Here is an 18,072-nt window from a genome sequence, read left to right as displayed (position 1 = left end):
TTGCAGGTCCATCCTTGGGTTCTACATGGTTGCTCATTATAGATGTTTACTCAAAGTAAACATGGCATCCACCATGGCCGAGGCCACCCTTACAGCCTTAGCCCAAGGTTTCGCCATTGAAGGGTTGCCTCACACATTGATCTCTGAAAGTGGCCCACAAGTCATGGCCTCTGCCTTCAAGGTCTTCTGCACCGCAAACAGCACCAAACACATCTGAACTGTGCATGGCTCGTGTTCATGCAGTTTCTTGCTTGACAGCTTATCTTTATGGAACTGTCGCCTCGTTTCTTATTCGATTTACTGGCATCACTAGCTTGCTGGCTTGCCTGCCTGTGAGTGGCAGCAGCAGCGCGTATAGATAAGAGCTCTGTCGTATTATCCATGAAGCAACCGCTAGTATTTCCGGCTCGTCATGTTTCGGGGGTTCAGTCGGGACGCAGCACTAGTGAGGTCCGGACAGCCAGTACTCGCCAATCGCTGGGGACAGGCATGCGCTCTCCGACGAAAGGAGACTGAAGTGGAAACGACCGTTGGTCGGTCGTTCGGTCGGTCGTCTCATCGGACGGCATATATTTGGTCGCCGACCACTTTGGGTTCTATGTGTGTGTCGACTTGTCATTCGTCCTTGTTGTTTCACAGTGATTGCTTTTACGACTGTTCGAGTTCTTGTGGAAGTGTTTTCATGGAACTGTGTCTAGCTTGTGTAATTTCGACTGAGCAGTTGTGTCAATGCTCTCTGCATACTGGAGTAGGCAGTCGGTCGGATGGGACAGAGCAGTGAGGAAATCTCCGGGATGAGGTTATTAGCGTAGTCTTCCACGGTGTGTTTTTCCTCGTCGTGTTGATGCTGTCCAGCATGGCCTGTAGTTCGACAGCCCTTGGAGTTTGTTCATATTTTTCAGTGGTTATTGTGCCTTGGCTGGCCAGAGTGGCTGAGCAGTTCTAGGCGCTACAGTCTGGAACCGTACGACCGCTATGGTCGCAGGTTCGAATCCTGCCTCGGGCATGCACGTGTGTGATGTCCTTAGGTTAGTTAGGTTTAAGTGGTTCTAAGTTCTAGGGGACTGATGACCTCAGCAGTTAAGTCCCATAGGGCTCAAAGCCATTTGAAGCATTTTATTGTGTCTTGGCTGTATTTAGACACCAATATTTGAAGACGTAGTGCTGCTAGTATCTTCGTCCTCGCTGACATTTTCGGTTGTCGTGCCTTTGGTCAGGCGGAAGGGAACCGATTATGTTGTTGGTCGGTCCTTCAGCTGTCCCAAGGTCGGGTTGCCACCCTTCTCTGCCTGTCTCACCTAAACTTATGTTAGAGTTACCTCCTCAAGCCAACCCTTGGAACATTTCTGAGCACCACTGTTCTGTTGTTTTTATATTGTGATTTTCTTTTAGTCTCAAGTACTGTGCAAGGCCTTCAGCCTTCTATTAATTTAGTTTGTTTTAATGTTAAGGCCTTCAACCAGCATAAATTAAAACTTTGAAGATTCCTGCTTAAACTAAATCTTTTTTTTTTAAAAAAAAAGAAAGAGGAGGATTTTGCCCATTGGAAATCCTTATTATCCAGGCCTTATGCTCCTCTGGCTCCCTTTGGATTAGTGATTCCCCCCTATCATGACCACATCCAACACTATTCTGATGGACACTGCCGAACGCACTTGCTCCCCACAGCCTACAGTCGATGAGACTTCATTATAGCCTGTACATTCCTTCCACCTTTCACAGCATCTTCTGGGGCATTTTCATTTATATCCATCGGTTCTTATGGAGAAGGATCTGGTATTAGGCTGTGAGGAAGTTGAAGGTCTGCTGGAGGAAATGGAGCTCGACAGAAGGGAGAGGGCAGTTTGATCACAGTGCTGTATTCACCTGCTGAGTCACTCATCACCTATCCAAGTGAATACATCGGCCAGTCGTGTCCCTCATGGCCAGCATAAATACTGCTGCACCTCGACCACACAGTCAGTCATGGACTTCACCCAACAGCATTCATTACTATGTTCACCATACTACTGACTACTCATTGACGACTTTTCTTTGGGATTGGTTTTGCTCTTTGTTGTCGATTTGGATTGTGGCTCATACTTGACCTGTTGACAGTGCTGTGTCGAATGTTATTGCTTGACTCTAGCGTGGGTTTGTGTACTGTCTGGAGGCAGTCTTCCTGCCTTGTGTCGTCATTGTTTCTCTCTAGTTATTTTTTTATGTGTTCTCTGGTATCCAGGTAATTGCAGATATAGCACTTTGAGTATCTCCTACAGTGGGCGCCTAGCTGCAGCATGTGACTAAATAACTGCAACGCCATTATGTTGTCCTGGATGTCATTTGCGACCACCAGTTCCTGTGTGATTACTGACCCTTGTTGTACGCCTGATGTGCCATGTAAGTTTGTAAACGTTCTTTTGAATCACCCTGCAGACAAACATATAATAATTAGATGGTAAAGAAATAACAAATAAGCTGTTGCAAATTCGTACCGACAATACAAATGTAGTCACAACAGTGTCGAAACGAAAGATGACAATTGACAGGCGACAGTGAACAGATTAGTAAGGGCCGGTTTTCCTGCGCCACCTTGTAGCTGTGTTTTAACCATAAAGGTCCCAAATTAAATATGAACACAGTCGCCACAGGCCACTAATATAGTGCTCCACTACAGGTGGAATATAGAATGTACGGAAACACAACCCAAATCGAAATATGCCCGCCCTTTATTAATGCCAAGTCGGTATAAAGGAAGATACATGTATGATGTCAGAAGCCACTAACCAAATTGGCAGTGAAAGAGCAATTCTGATGGTCTCAGTCGACCACCAGCGATATTTAATTATTTATTCATTCATTCATCCTTCAGCCGGGTTTTAGAGTAATATTGGATATCATATGGACCTGGTTTTTTTCTGAACCCAGACTTTCCTCATTTGTTGTGAGTGGATCTGCTTGCACTCTTCTGTCCAAAGGACACCATGTCTTCTTTTCAGTTGCTCATCTTGGGTTATTCCATTTGTCACTATCTTCTTTCGGAAAAGAAATCTGTCAAAAGCATCTTCAGGTTTGATATGTAGCATCTGGAGGACTTCTTTGGTGTTTTTAAACCATTGGATCATAGTTTTTGGTTTTGAATAAAAAAAAAGAGAAATATATTTTTGATTAATCTATTTCCATCCATTCGTTTGATGTGACCATAAAATCGTGCCCATCTTTTACAGACTGTGTCTGTAATTTTTTGTATTTTACTGTTTACTGTAGACTTCTTGTTGGATCTATTTTGATGGATGTCATTCTTGTACTTGGATCCTAGAGTTCTTCTAATGATTTTGCGCTTTTTTTCTCAAGTTCTTCGGTGAGTCTTTTACCAGCATTTACGGATAAGGTTTCGACTGCATACAGAACTACTGGCTTCAAAACTGTTTTGTACTGATGTATGTTACTGTTCTGGGAAAGGCATTCTTTAGTGTAGATCATGCGGGATGTTTGGTAGGCTGTTTCTAGTTTGTGTACCTGCTCCCTAAGGGCTTCCTTGTTCAGTCCATTTTTCATGATATCTCACCCAGGTACTTAAATTTGTCTATCTGGGTGATCACCCCATATTTCGTATGGAGTTTTCGTGGGGCGTCTTTAATGTTAGGCATGACTTCTGTTTTCTCAGATGATATTTGCAGACCAGTTTGTTCAGCGATTTCTTTTAACTGTTCGATTTGAACTCTAGCAGTGTCTATGTCGTTAGAAAGATTGGCAATGTCATCAGCTAAAGCCAAGGGGTCTACCTCGATCCCCTTCGATTTGGTTCCAATTCGCACTGGGCTATAGTTGATTTCCATTCATCTTTCGCGCCAGGTCTTCATGATATTTTCAAGATGCAATTAAAAAGCATTGTAGGCAGGCCATCATCGTGCCTGACCCCTGTTCTAGGTCAAAGGAATCCGAGAGACACCTGAGGAATTTTGCTTTGTATTTTGTATCTGTTAGGGTGGCTCTAATTAATGCCTGCAGTTTAAGGCCAACTCTGAACTCATTTAGGATGTTCCACAAGACCTCACAGTCTACGGAGTTGTATGTCTTCTTGAAGTCCACAAAGACTGACACATAGTGTTTGAACCTTAGAGTACAATATCTGATTATTGTTTTGAGGTTGTAGATCTATTCAGCTTTTGAGCAACTTTTTATGAAGCCCCCTTGGTATTCACCTATTCGATGTGCGACTTGGGCTTCTAAACCCTCCAGAATGGCGAGTGAGAGAATTTTATAGAATCCCGGTATATATATATATACTCCTGGAAATTGAAATAAGAACACCGTGAATTCATTGTCCCAGGAAAGGGAAACTTTATTGACACATTCCTGGGGTCAGATACATCACATGATCACACTGACAGAACCACAGGCACATAGACACAGGCAACAGAGCGTGCACAATGTCGGCACTAGTACAGTGTATATCCAACTTTCGCAGCAATGCGGGCTGCTATTCTCCCATGGAGACGATCGTAGAGATGCTGGATGTAGTCCTGTGGAACGGCTTGCCATGCCATTTCCACCTGGCGCCTCAGTTGGACCAGCGTTCGTGCTCGACGTGCAGACCGCATGAGACGACGCTTAATCCAGTCCCAAACATGCTCAATGGGGGACAGATCCGGAGATCTTGCTGGCCAGGGTAGTTGACTTACACCTTCTAGAGCACGTTGGGTGGCACATGATACATGCGGACGTGCATTGTCCTGTTGGAACAGCAAGTTCCCTTGCCGGTCTAGGAATGGTAGAACGCTGGGTTCGATGACGGTTTGGATGTACCGTGCACTATTCAGTGTCCCCTCGACGATCACCAGAGGTGTACGGCCAGTGTAGGTGATCGCTCCCCACACCTTGATGCCAGGTGTTGGCCCTGTGTGCCTCGGTCGTATGCAGTCCTGATTGTGGCGCTCACCTGCACGGCGCCAAACACGCATACGACCACCATTGGCACCAAGGCATAAGCGACTCTCATCGCTGAAGACGACACGTCTCCATTCGTCCCTCCATTCACACCTGTCGCGACACCACTGGAGGCAGGCTGCACGATGTTGGGGCGTGAGCGGAAGACGGCCTAACGGTGTGCGGGACCGTAGCCCAGCTTCATGGAGACGGTTGCGAATGGTCCTCCCCAGGAGCAACAGTGTCCCTAATTTGCTGGGAAGTGGCGGTGCGGTCCCCTACGGCACTGCGTAGGATCCTACGGTCTTGGCGTGCATCCGTGTGTCGCTGCAGTCCGGTCCCAGGTCGACGGGCACGTGCACCTTCCGCCGACCACTGGCGACAACATCAATGTACTGTGGAGACCTCACGCCCCACGTGTTGAGCAATTCGGCGGTACGTCCACCCGGCCTCCCGCATGCCCACTATACGCCCTCGCTCAAAGTCCGTTAACTGCACATACGGTTCCCGTCCACGCTGTCGCGGCATGCTACCAGTGTTAAAGACTGCGATGGAGCTCCGTATGCCACCGGCGGTGCACAAATGCTGCGCAGCTAGCGCCATTCGACGGCCAACACCGCGGTTCCTGGTGTGTCCGCTGTGCCGTGCGTGTGATCATTGCTTGTACAGCCCTCTCGCAGTGTCCGGAGCAAGTATGGTGGGTCTGACACACCGGTGTCAATGTGTTCTTTTTTCCATTTCCAGGAATATATATATATATATATATATATATATATATATATATATATATATATATATATATGTGTGTGTGTGTGTGTATGTGTGTGTGTGTGTGTGTGTGCGTGTGTGTAAAATAATTAATGAAATCATAAGCAAAACAAAAATTTTACTATTTTTTAATATGCTCCATATACCCGACCAATTTCAGTTTTTGGTACACTGGATGAGACATAAGAAAAATTTTAAAGTTTACTCTTCACTGACACATACTCAAGCCACTGCTTTTATACTGCAAATATGCGTTCTTGTGGCGGAACTTGCACATATATATTTCGTCGCCCTTGCCCGCCTTTGATTAGTTTTTTTGCGGTAAAAAGTCCACAACGACCTTTCTGTGTAGAACGTTTCCATGTTTGCTATAGAGTCAGTTGCGCCTTTTTTCTTCATTAAAGATCTATAAGCAGCTGGTTTCTTAACTCGATCGCTGTATTTCTTGCTTTTAATTTCCCACAAATATGTGTGTCTCAGAATAGTTCAATAAATTCAGCAAGAAATTCTCTAGTGCACTGACGCGTATCTTCTACTTTCCAATTCACTGTGAACACACAACTGACTCGAAAACAATTTTGCGGTCATTACCTGTCCACATGCTACGTATTGTCTGCGCATTTGTTTTTGCGCAGGTAAAATGTTTCATTTTGGCCTGCGTAGTAAAAACATGGTGTGATGGAGCAAGGAATGTGTTTATGCCATTATATACTTTCTGAATCTTATTAATATGACGTGTAGTTTAGGTATTACATATCAAATAATACTTAAAAATTAGATGAAGGTTAGTCATATAGTTGCAGTTGCAAATTTGAAATTGTTTGTGTATCTCTGATGCCAGTATTGACGAGGACCTAATTAATCTGACGTGTGTTGTGAAAGGAAGTGTTTGTACACAGAGTGAGTTTGGAAATTCCAGTCCTTTGTGATCAAGGAAATAATGAAAACAGTTTGCTAAACTCTTATCACTAGTGGTTGTGAACCATAGAGGGCATTATCAAATGGATGGAAGTGAGCAGGAGAGCACAAATTCCGAACTGTCGGACAGCTGGATGGTAATAAATGACACTGCAGCAGATAAGATTAAGGATAACGGAACACCTTCCGACGGAAGCGATGGTGAATCCGTGGAAGTCATCGACCAAGAAGAGTGTGATGAAGGTACGACTTTGGGAATATATTGTCATGCTTTGTTTTCAGAGTAGCAGTATGATTCCCAGATTTGTTATCATTCACCCTATAAGTAACTGTCAAATCATCCATGTAATTGCTGTCATTCTGATCTTAAGCCCGAAGAATTGTTTGATGCAGCTCTATACATTAGTCTATTCTGTTCAAAACCATACATTTGTGCATAACTACAGCAATTACATACATTTGTGCCTGAGTTCTGTATTCAAGCCCTGGTGTACCTCTACAAATTCCCCTCCTCCCTACTCTCTCTCATTCCCCTTCCCCCATTACGTAGTTGCCGATTCCTTGATGTCACGTTAGGCCTATATTTTCATCTCCACAATAAAACAACTTCACAAGATTCACACAATCATTCAACTCTCGTGAGTCAACTCCGTCTTGGACCTTTAGAATCTAACAGATACAGTTATAATGTGTTTGGTTTAATAACCACTATAAAACGAGTTCTTACTTCTCGCAAGTCCAACATCCAAAAGTCAAATGTAAGTGTCTTTAGTTCAATACATAATTCATTTGTTCACAATAATACAGTCATAACACCACCAAGGACTAGAGTGTGCTTGCTCTTGTACTGGACATACAGCTTCTCAGGCATGTGCTGCAAACAGTTGTCCACGCCAATCCACCGTCACTATTGCCATATTCTTCCGATACATGTCCGTCTTGCACACACAAAATCTGCATTGAGGTAGACTCTCCACTCTCTCACCCTTGTACTTAAAATATCAGGTGTTCAAGACGTGGGAAAGCCGAGTGTCTCTAGAATTTGCACCGAAATTCTCGAGGCACTACATACCCTCCCTTTAGCTCGAACATGCAGTATTTTATACGTAGGATAATTCTTTACCTTTTAACAATGTCTCTCTCTATTAATAACCATGCATATTTTACTGTAATTATAATACATGACCCTTTCAGTCCATATTGGAGTTAGCTCTGTTTTCTATTCCTCTTACAATCGAAAATTACAGGTGTACATAACTCACGAATACTCTGCTGCATTGTTCTTACTTCCTGTAGTACTTTTTCTAAGTATGTACTTATTCATTATCTATTGTAATCTGGTGAAACTCTGGGTTGAATAAAAGTGTTCCCTTCTTGGATATTTGTAAACCTGAAACTTAATGAGGCTATTTATGCATAGAATTCAAACTTACCAGTCTCATCCCATTAAACGTGTGACTTCTATCATGAGACTGTCCATTTTCCCTTTAGGAACAGCACCTATATCTTACATAGGTTGGTCCTAGGAGTACCCTTTCTCCTTCTGTTTTGGTAGGTACACCCCGTCCTCATTCCTATCCTCCTATGGTACAGGTCAATCCTCTTCTTGGTGCCCCTTTCCACGCAGTATAGGTCAGCCCTTCACAGGTCTGCCTATCCACCCTTTTTCTGACCGAGTGTGCCCTCCATATCCTTCTTGAGTAGGCCTCCTGGTTCATTGCCCTAGCATACATCTTTATGTATACTATACTTAAATATTCTCTGGTAAAATTACAAATCTACTTTACACTCATATTCTGCTTTTTAATACTTCATTTTATACCCTATAGTCCACATTCACTCCTCACTTTTACTGTATAAACAAATATCATGTCCACACATAGTAGATGCTATGTCTACCTCTATTTACCAACTCCCAGTAGATACTATACCTTTTCTCAAAGGACTGGCACGGCACAGGGTGATCCATTGATAGTGACTGGGCCAAATATCTCACGAAATAAGCATCAAACGAAAAAACTACAAATAACGAAACTCGTCTAGCTTGAAGTGGAATCCAGATGGCACTATGGTTGGCCCACTAGATGGCACTGCCGTAGGTGAAACGGATATCAACTGCATTTTTTAAAATAGGAACCCCCATTTTTTTATTACATATTCGTTTAGTACGTAAAGAAATATGAATGTTTTAGTTGGACCACTTTTTTCGCTTTGTGATAGATGGCGCTGTAGTAGTCACAAACGTGTAAGTACGTGGTATCACGTAACATTCTGCCAGTGTTAATGGTATTTGCTTCATGATACATTACCTGTGTTAAAATGGACCATTTACCAATTGCGGAAAAGGTTGATATTATGTTGATGTATGGTTATTGTGATCAAAATGCCCAACGGGCGTGTGCTATGTATGCTGCTCGGTATCCTGGACTACGTCATCCAAGTGTCCGGACTGTTCGCCTGATAGTTATGTTTTTTAAGGAAACAGGGAGTGTTCATCCACATGTGAAATGTCAACCACGACCTGCAACAAATGATGATGCCCAAGTAGGTGTTTTAGCTGCTGTTGTGGCTAATCCGCACATCAGTAGGAGACAAATTGCACGAGATCCGGAATCTCAAAAACGTCGATGTTGTGAATGCTACATCAACATCAATTGCACCCGTACAATATTTCTATGCACCAGGAGTTGCATGGCGACGACTTTGAACGTCGTGTACAGTTCTGCCACTGGGCACAAGAGAAATTGTGGGACAATGACAGATTTTTTTGCACGCGTTCTATTTAGGGATGAAGTGTCATTCACCAACAGCGGTAACATAAACCGGCATTATATGCACTAATGGGCAACGGAAACTCCATGATAGCTGCGACAAGTGGAACATCAGCAACCTTGGCGGGTTACTGTATGGTGCTGCATTATGGGACATTTCGCCCCGATTTTATCAATGGCAATCTAAATTGTGCAGTGTATGTTGATTTCCTATGTAATGTTCTACCGATGTTACTACAAGATGTTTCACTGCATGACAGAATGGCAATATACATCCAACATGAAGGATGTCTGGCAGATAGCTCGCGTGCGGTATTGAATAGCATATTTCATGAAAGGTGGATTGGTTGTCGAAGCACCATACCGTGGCCCGCACATTCACCGGATCTGATGCCCCTGGATTTCTTTCTGTGGGGAAAGTTGAGAGATATTTGCTATCGTGATCCACTGACAACGCCTGACAACATGCGTCAGCGCATTGTAAATGCATGTGCGAACATTACGAAAGGCGAACTACTTGCTGTTGAGAGGAATGTTGTTCCACATATTGCCAAATGCATTGAGGTTGATGGACATCATTTTGAGCATTTATTGCATTAATGTGGTATTTACAGGTAATCTTGCTGTAACAGCATGCGTTTTCATAAATGATAAGTTCACAAAGGTACATGTATTACATTGGAACAACCGAAATAAAATTTTCACACATACCTATGTTCTGTATTTTAATTTTAAAAAAACCTACCTGGTACCAACTGTTCGTCTAACATTGTGAGCCATATGTTTGTGACTATTACAGTGCCATCTATCTCAAAGCAAAAAAAGTGGTCCAACTAAAACATTCATATTTCTTTACGCACTACACGAATATGTAATAAAAAATTGGGGTTCCTATTTTAAAAAAATGCAGTTGATATCCATTTGACCTTTGGCAGCGCCATCTAGCGGGCCAACGATAGCACCTACTGGTTTCCCCCTTCAAGCTAGACAAGTTTCGTTTTTTGTAGTTTTTTCATTTGATGCTTATTTCATGAGGTATTTGGCCCCATCACAATCAATCGACCACGCTGTATATTTGAGATCAACAAAATTGATGATGCAGAACCACCACCAATACGAACAATACTCATAATAGTTCTTATACGTCGGTACGTACGTATATGTGATGCGGAACTGTCACCGCATACAGCAATGTATGCATATTTTTGTGTGTGCCGATACTTTCCCCCTACAACACTTGACAGTTCTCACAACATTTCCCTGTTTGCATCTTCGTGTTATGTTGTGTGTATGCTTAAGTGTGTTTGTGTATCCTGATTCTTCGACTGACTTATGTGAAATAAGTTGAGGTTATAATGAACCACAGAAATTGAGAAGGATTTCAGTGATAGAAGAGGGAAAGATAGATAGGTACTCACTAGAGAAGTAAGAAAGGAAAAAGTGGAGACGGTTGCTAAGAAGATAGCCCCAAAGACAAGAAACCCTTCCCACTCCCCCTTCTCCAGGATCCAAACTTCGCCTGTACTTGAGTGAGAAGCTGAAGGAGGTATGATGTTAAATGTATCCTACAGAACGGACATTTTCACTTTCAGCTTTGAAGCCCCCGAAGAAAAATCTTAGCAACACCTATTGAACGGCAAATGGTGAAGAATCATTTACACTTGTCTGCGAGGGTAGTCTGAAAGGAGGGGTGTGTGATTAGTTTTAGTCGTGCTTGTACTTACACTACCCACCCCTTCCAATAGTGATACTAACCCTCCCCTTTACATTACATCTCACAAAAGGTATAAACTATTCTATAAAAATAGAAAATTATACACCACGATAATATAGTTGTTTAGTCATTCACTTTACACTAAATTTCATACACACATAAAGCACTCCATTCAGTTTCTGATGTTTAGAAGTTACTTAATTTGAATAGTACCCTGATATTACCTTTATACTAGTACTGTATTCTATTCGTCTCATTTCATGTTTAAAGATCACTATTCATCTGTGATTCTCTTAAATTGGTCCTAATCTTGTAGTCATATTCGGTTTCAAAAGTATGGGATTGTTTAAGAATTCAAGAATACATTACAGAATTATTTAGAATTGAAGGGAGTCCGGTGCAGGGAAACTAAGTTTGAAGAAACACCGATACCAACTGGGGATCAGACGGTTGTCACTCCGTGCATTAACACAGAGCGTTAACGTCCGTGGGGGATATACATCTTTATGTCTTCTACGTTGTATTTTCCTTTTTGTGATACTATTAGAGGATCCACTAAAACTAAGATGATAGAGTTTTGCTAGACCTGGCTCTCCCAAGGGTGTCAATAGTTCTAACGGAATGTTGTCTACTCCGGAGCCTTGTTTCGACTCAGGTCTTTCAGTGCTCTGTCAAACTCTTCACGCAGTATTATATCTCCTATTTCTTCTTCATCTAAATTCTCTTCCATTTTTATAATATTGTCTTCAAGAACATCGCCCTCGTATAGACCCTATATATACTTCTTCCACCTTTCTGCTTTCCATTCTTTGCTTAGAACTGGTTATCCATCTGAGCTCTTGATATTCATGCAAGTGGTTCTCTTTTCTCCAAATGTCTCTTTAATTTTCCTGTAGGCAGTATCTATCTTACCCCTAGTGATATGTGCCTCTACATCCTTTCATTTGTCCCTTTAGCTGTCCCTGCTTAGCCATTTTACTCTTCCTGTCGATCTCACTTTTGAGGCATTTGTATTCCTTTTTGCCTGCTCTATTTAGTGCATTTTTGGATTTTATCCTTTCAGCAGTTAAATTCAATCTCTCTTCTGTTACCTATGGATTTCTATTAGCCCTCGTCTTTTTACCTACTTGATCCTCTGCTACCTTCACAATTTCATCTCTCAAAGCTACCCATTCTTCTTCTGCTGTATTTCTTTCCCCCATTCTTCTCAATCATTTCCTAATGCTCTCCCTGAAGATCTCTACAACCTCTGGTTCTTTCAGTTTATCCAGGTCCCATCTTCTGAAATTCCCACATTTTTGCAGTTTCTTCAGTCTTAATCTACAGTTCATAAACAGTAGAGTGTGGTCAGAGTCCACATCTGCCCCTGGAAATGTCTTACAATTTAAAACCTGGTTCCTGAATCTCTGTCTTACAATTATATAATCTATCTGAGACCTTCCAGTATCTCCAGGCTTGTCCCACGTATACAAACTTCTTTCATGATTCTTGAACCAAGTGTGAGCTATGATTAAGGTATGCACTCTATGCAAAATTCTGCCAGGTGGCTTCTTCTTTCATTCCTTACTCCCATTCCATATTCACCTACTACGTTTCCTTCCCTTCCTTTTCCTACTATTGAATTCCAGTCACCCATGACTATTAAATTTTCATGTCCCTTCTCTAGCTGAATAATTTCTTTTATCCCATCATATATTTCATCAATCTCTTTGTCATCTGTGGAGCTAGATGGCATATAAACTTGTACTACTGTAGTAGGCGTGGGCTTCGTGTCTGTCTTGGCCATAATAATGTGTTCATTATGCTTTTTGTAGTAGCTTACCCACATTCCTATTCATTATTAAACCTACTCTTGCATTACCCCTATTTGATTTTGTATTTATAGCCCTTTATTCACCTGTCCAGAAGTCTTGTTCCTCCTGCCACACTTCACTAATTCCCACAATTTCTAACTTTAGCCTATCCATTTCCCGTTTAAAATTTTCTAACCTACCTGCCTGATTAAGGGATCTGATATTCCAAGCTCCGATTCATAGAATGCCAGTTTTCTTTCTCCTGATAACAATGTCCTCCTGAGTAGTCCCCGCCCGATCTGAATGGGGAACTATTTTACCTCTGGAATATTTTAACCAAGAGGATGCCATCATCATTCAACCATACAGTAAATCTGCATGGCCTCAGGAAAAATTATGGCTGTAGTTTCCACTTGCTTTCAACCATTCGCAGTACCAGCACAGTAATACCGCTTTGGTTAGTGTTACAAGGCCAGATCAGTCAATCAGCCAGACTGTTGCCCCTGCAACTACCGAAAAGGCTGCTACCACTTTGTGGTGGCACCTACGGTACGGCTATCTGTATCGCCGTAACACATTAAAATGATATGATTTCCCATCAAATAGAAACGCTGTAGTACACTTCTTTGAATCAAGATGGAACCAAATTTGCCAATACCCAGTAGTCAGGTCCATTGTGCTGAAACACTGCGCTTTTTCAAATTTGGACAGTAATTCCTTGATATTAATTGGTCTGTCTCGTTCTGTCTCTATGTGTTTATTCAAAGTGCGTGCATCTAGCACTAACGGCACACCCCCTGTAGCCTTTTTTTACCACTGCTAAAGGGTTATTCGTAACTATGTGCTATTATTTTGCTGCCATTCATTTTATCTATTTCTTCTTTAACCGCCTCTCTCAAGCTCATTGGTATTGGTTACGGTTTACAGAAAAATGGAGTTTTATCTTTGATCTTAAATTTACATACGTAGTCACTAATACTACCCGGACTATCAGGAAATACCATTTCGTATTCCAATAGAATTTTAGCTAAATCCAACTTCTGGTTGTTGGTTAAAATTGAGGATTCACTTACTTTATTTTGTATGTCAGCTTGGTGTGATGTATGACTTAAGTCTTCAATCTGTGGTGACGGTTGTGCTGTCACTGTTAGTCATAAACACTGATTCTCAGTTATTTGTTTACTATTGTGGGGCTCAGTGACAAACTTTATACAATATTTATCATCACCTAGTTCAAAATAAAGACAGTTGTCCTCAAAATTCAATTTGACGTTAAACTCTTGATAGCCAATCTAGACCAAATAACACATCCCTATTGATATTTTCCACTACTTAAAGTGTCTGATGAAATGGGACAGTCCCAATGATGCAGTTTACCTGGGTTTCGTGTTTTACAACCTTACTTTTGGTCCCAATAATACCTACTATGTACACTCCTGTTGCCGGTAATAGCGGTAAGTTATGTTTAGTTCCTAATGTATTAAATAAATCATTAGAAATAAGTGACACTTCACTACCAGAATCAGTAAATATGTTACCTTTGAAATCTTCTACCCTTCCAACTATAATTGGTTGTGGATTAACGGTAGTTAAGCTAGGTTCTACTAGCAACAACCATTCTTGGGTCAGTACATTATGCGTGACTCACATATTTATTATGAGCTAGGCTTCCTAATATATTTCTACGACCTGGGCCACGGCCCTGGATCCAGATCGCATAACGTTTTCCTCATTGTTTGTAGGTACCGGCTGGTTACCAAATCAGGATATTGCGTTTCCATTTTGTACTCCACTGCTACTAGGTGCAAATTCCTGCGACATTACTGGGCGATGTACGTTCTCATTTTGGTCTTAATTCAAGGCATCCAGTGTGTCTACAAAGGATATCAATTCTTCTACAGTAGATTAGATTAGATTAATACTTGTTCCATAGATCATGAATACGACACTTCGTAATGATGTGGAACGTGTCAGGTTAATGAAAGATGTCTGTACAAGATATTACATTACACAAAATATTGCATGACACTAATGCTTAAGTTAGTTTTTTTTCCCTCCCGTAATTTATATCTAAAAATTCAGCCAATGAGTAGGAGGAGTTGTCATCTAGAAATTCTTTTAATTTATTTTTAAATGTTGGTTGATTATCTGTCAGGCTTTTGATGCTGTTTGGTAGGTGACCGAAGACTTTTGTGGCAGCATAATTTACCCCCTTCTGTGCCAAAGTCAGATTTAACCTTGCATAGTGAAGATCATCCTTTCTCCTGGTGTTATAGCTATGCACACTGCTTTTACTTTTGAACTGGGCTGGATTATTAACAACAAATTTCATAAGTGAATATATATACTGTGAGGATCCCTAGATCCTTAAATAAATGTCAGCAGGATGACCGTGGGTGGGCTCCAACAATTATTCTGATTACACGTTTTTGAGCAATGAATACTTTTCTACTCAACGATGAATTACCCCAGAATATGATACCATACGAAAGCAGTGAATGAAAGTAGGCATAGTAAGCTAATTTACTGAGATTCTTATCACCAGAATTTGCAATAACCCTAATAGCATACGTAGCCGAACTCAGGCGTTTCAGTAGACCATCAATGTGTTGCTTCCAGTTTAACCTCTTATCAGTGGACACACGCAAAATTTTTGAAAATTCTACCTTAGATACAGACTTCTGTTCAAAGTCTATATTTATTACTGGAGTTGTGCCATTTACTGTACGGAACTGTATATACTGTGTTTTATCAAAATTTAAAGAGAGTCCATTTGCTGAGAACCACTTAATTATTTTGTGAAAAACATCATTTACAATTACATCACTTAGTTCTTGGTTTTTGGATGTTATTACTATACTTGTATCATCAGCAAAAAGAACTAACTTTGCATCTTCATCAATATGGAATGGTAAGTCATTAATGTATATCAAGAATAGTAAAGGACCTAAGACCGAACCCTGTGGGACCCCGTGCTTGATAGCCCCCCAGTTTGAGGAATCAGCTGTTGTATTAACATTACATGAACCACTTATTTCAACTTTCTGCATTCTTCCAGTTAAGTATGAATTAAACCATTTGTGCACTGCCCCCCCTCAAACCATAATGATTTAGCTTATCTAAAAGAATTCCATGATTTACACAGTCAAAGGCCTTTGAGAGATCACAAAAAATACCAATGGGTGATGTCCGGTTATTCAGAGCATTTAATATTTGATCAGTGAAAGCGTATATAGCCTTTCTGAAAACCAAAGTAACATTTTGTTAGTACTTTATTTTTAAATATATGGGAGGCTACTCTTGAATACATTACTTTCTCAAAAAATTTTGATCGAGCTGTCAGAAGAGAGATTGGGCGATAGTTGTTGACATCCGACATATCCCCCTTTTTATACAATGGTTTTACAATGACATATTTCAGTCTATCGGGGAAAACACCCTGCTCCAAAGAGGTATTACATATGTGGCTGAGAATCCTACTTATCTGTGGGGAACAAGCTTTAAGTATCTTGCTGGAAATGCCATCAATTTCATAAGAGCTTTTACTTTTCAATGAGTTTATTATTTTACTGATTTCAGAGGGAGAGGTTCGTGGAAATACAGTTGTTTCAAACTGCACAGGTATGGCCTCTTCTATTAGAAGCCTTGCCTCTTCTAGTAAAGATCTAGATCCTACTTTCTCCACAACATTTAAAAAATGATTATTGAAAATATTTCCAATTTCAGATTGTTTGTTCGTACACTTGTCATTTCCACCCACTCCATAATATATCCTTCCTAGCATAGATAGGTAACCATCTTATTAAGATTCTAACTAAGCCCTCTTCTTCCATTGGTTTGTCCAAGTACTTTGCTCATGTCAGATACCAGTCAAAATATCTTCTCCTTAAACTTTTTCTATAAGTCGGCCCAAGACGAACAATTCTGTGTTCACAGTGCCCCATTCTGAAGCTTCCCCTAAAAGGTACCCTACTGTGAATTCTATCTTTTTTTAGTCTTCCCAGATTTTTGCCAAGGCTTGGTTAAATCGTTTCAGAAAATGTGTTGGGTGTACGTCCCCGTCTGGCATAAATTTTGGGAACTGCATGGATAGTCCTGAATTCGCTCCCCATTGTAGGTCGGTTATTGCCTCACTGGTTAACACCACATTAGAGGAAGTCACTTTTTTGTTTAGCTTGTCCTGGATAAGTTTGAATTCTTTCCATAAACTGTCTATGCCTTTTTTTGTATCATTAAGTACCAAAGCTAAATCTGAAGAAATGTTGTCAGGGGTTACCCTCTCGGCCTTTTTTCTGTCTATTAACTTTTCTACTTGTTCCTCCAGATTGCTTATATTTAAGGTAGCTGATGTCGCTAGTTTCTCTTTAAAATCCCTTTCCATGGTGTCAACTCGAGTGTTGACACCTGCAATTTGTGATAGGACAAAAGGAATGATCTTATCTTGTTTCTCAATACTATCCTTCAGGGTGTTCAACCTCTGCTATACAGCATCGAAGGTAACATTGCATACGCTTTGAAATGATCCTAATTTTTCAACAAGTTCCTTTTCTACATAATTACATTTATCTTCAGTGTCAAATTCTAATTTTTTAGTTAAATCTTGAAGTTGCTCATCCTTTCTCTGGTTAAATTTGATAAATAGTTGATTAACGTGAGTATCCAAAGAACTAGTGAGTCCACTCTTTAAATCTAACTTCAGATATTCTACCTTATTATTAAGAGGGTCAAATTCAGTCTTTAATAAAACTATACTTGCTGCCTGACTATTCAAGGTTTCATGTTGATTACTTAAAATTTCGCTCTGAGCATCAAATGTACTATTTAATTGGGTATTCACTGAATCTCACTTAAGTCTTAAATTCACAATCAGTTCATCTCTCAATGAAGCATTTTGAGCATTCAGTTCATCTCTAAACGAAGCATTTTGAGCACTTAATTTTTCACTTAAAGTTACACTTTGTGCTTCTAGTTTTTCACTTCAAATGGCACTTATTAACTTTACTTACTCCGTCCAGTCTGTCACTCCCCTGTTGACTTCCCCAGCCCTGGCTGGCTCTGAAGTTGTTCCATGTTGTTGTTCCTGATCCATAGTTTTACTGATCTTAGATCTAGTGAACATCTAAAGAAAATTCACCACTGAGTACAATAACTATAATAACAGTTATACGTGCAATCGTCCCCTCAACTCTACCAAAAAATT

At 40.8% G+C, this 18,072-nt stretch overlaps 1 protein-coding gene across 1 annotated transcript in view; it reads left to right on the top strand.

Annotated features, from left to right (window-relative positions):
* Positions 1-6,217: 6,217 nt before the first annotated feature.
* Positions 6,218-18,072, top strand: part of LOC126305259 (uncharacterized) — a 39,204-nt gene continuing 27,349 nt past the window's right edge. The window contains exon 1 of the mRNA XM_049992029.1: positions 6,218-6,837. Within this exon, the coding sequence (XP_049847986.1) occupies positions 6,678-6,837 (160 nt within the window). The 5' untranslated portion in view covers positions 6,218-6,677. The remainder of the gene's footprint in view (positions 6,838-18,072) is intronic.

This window comes from Schistocerca gregaria, unplaced genomic scaffold, assembly GCF_023897955.1.
Source record: "Schistocerca gregaria isolate iqSchGreg1 unplaced genomic scaffold, iqSchGreg1.2 ptg000304l, whole genome shotgun sequence".
In the NCBI taxonomy this organism is placed as follows: Eukaryota; Metazoa; Arthropoda; class Insecta; order Orthoptera; family Acrididae; genus Schistocerca; species Schistocerca gregaria.
This window is presented reverse-complemented; position numbering and strand designations above follow the sequence as displayed.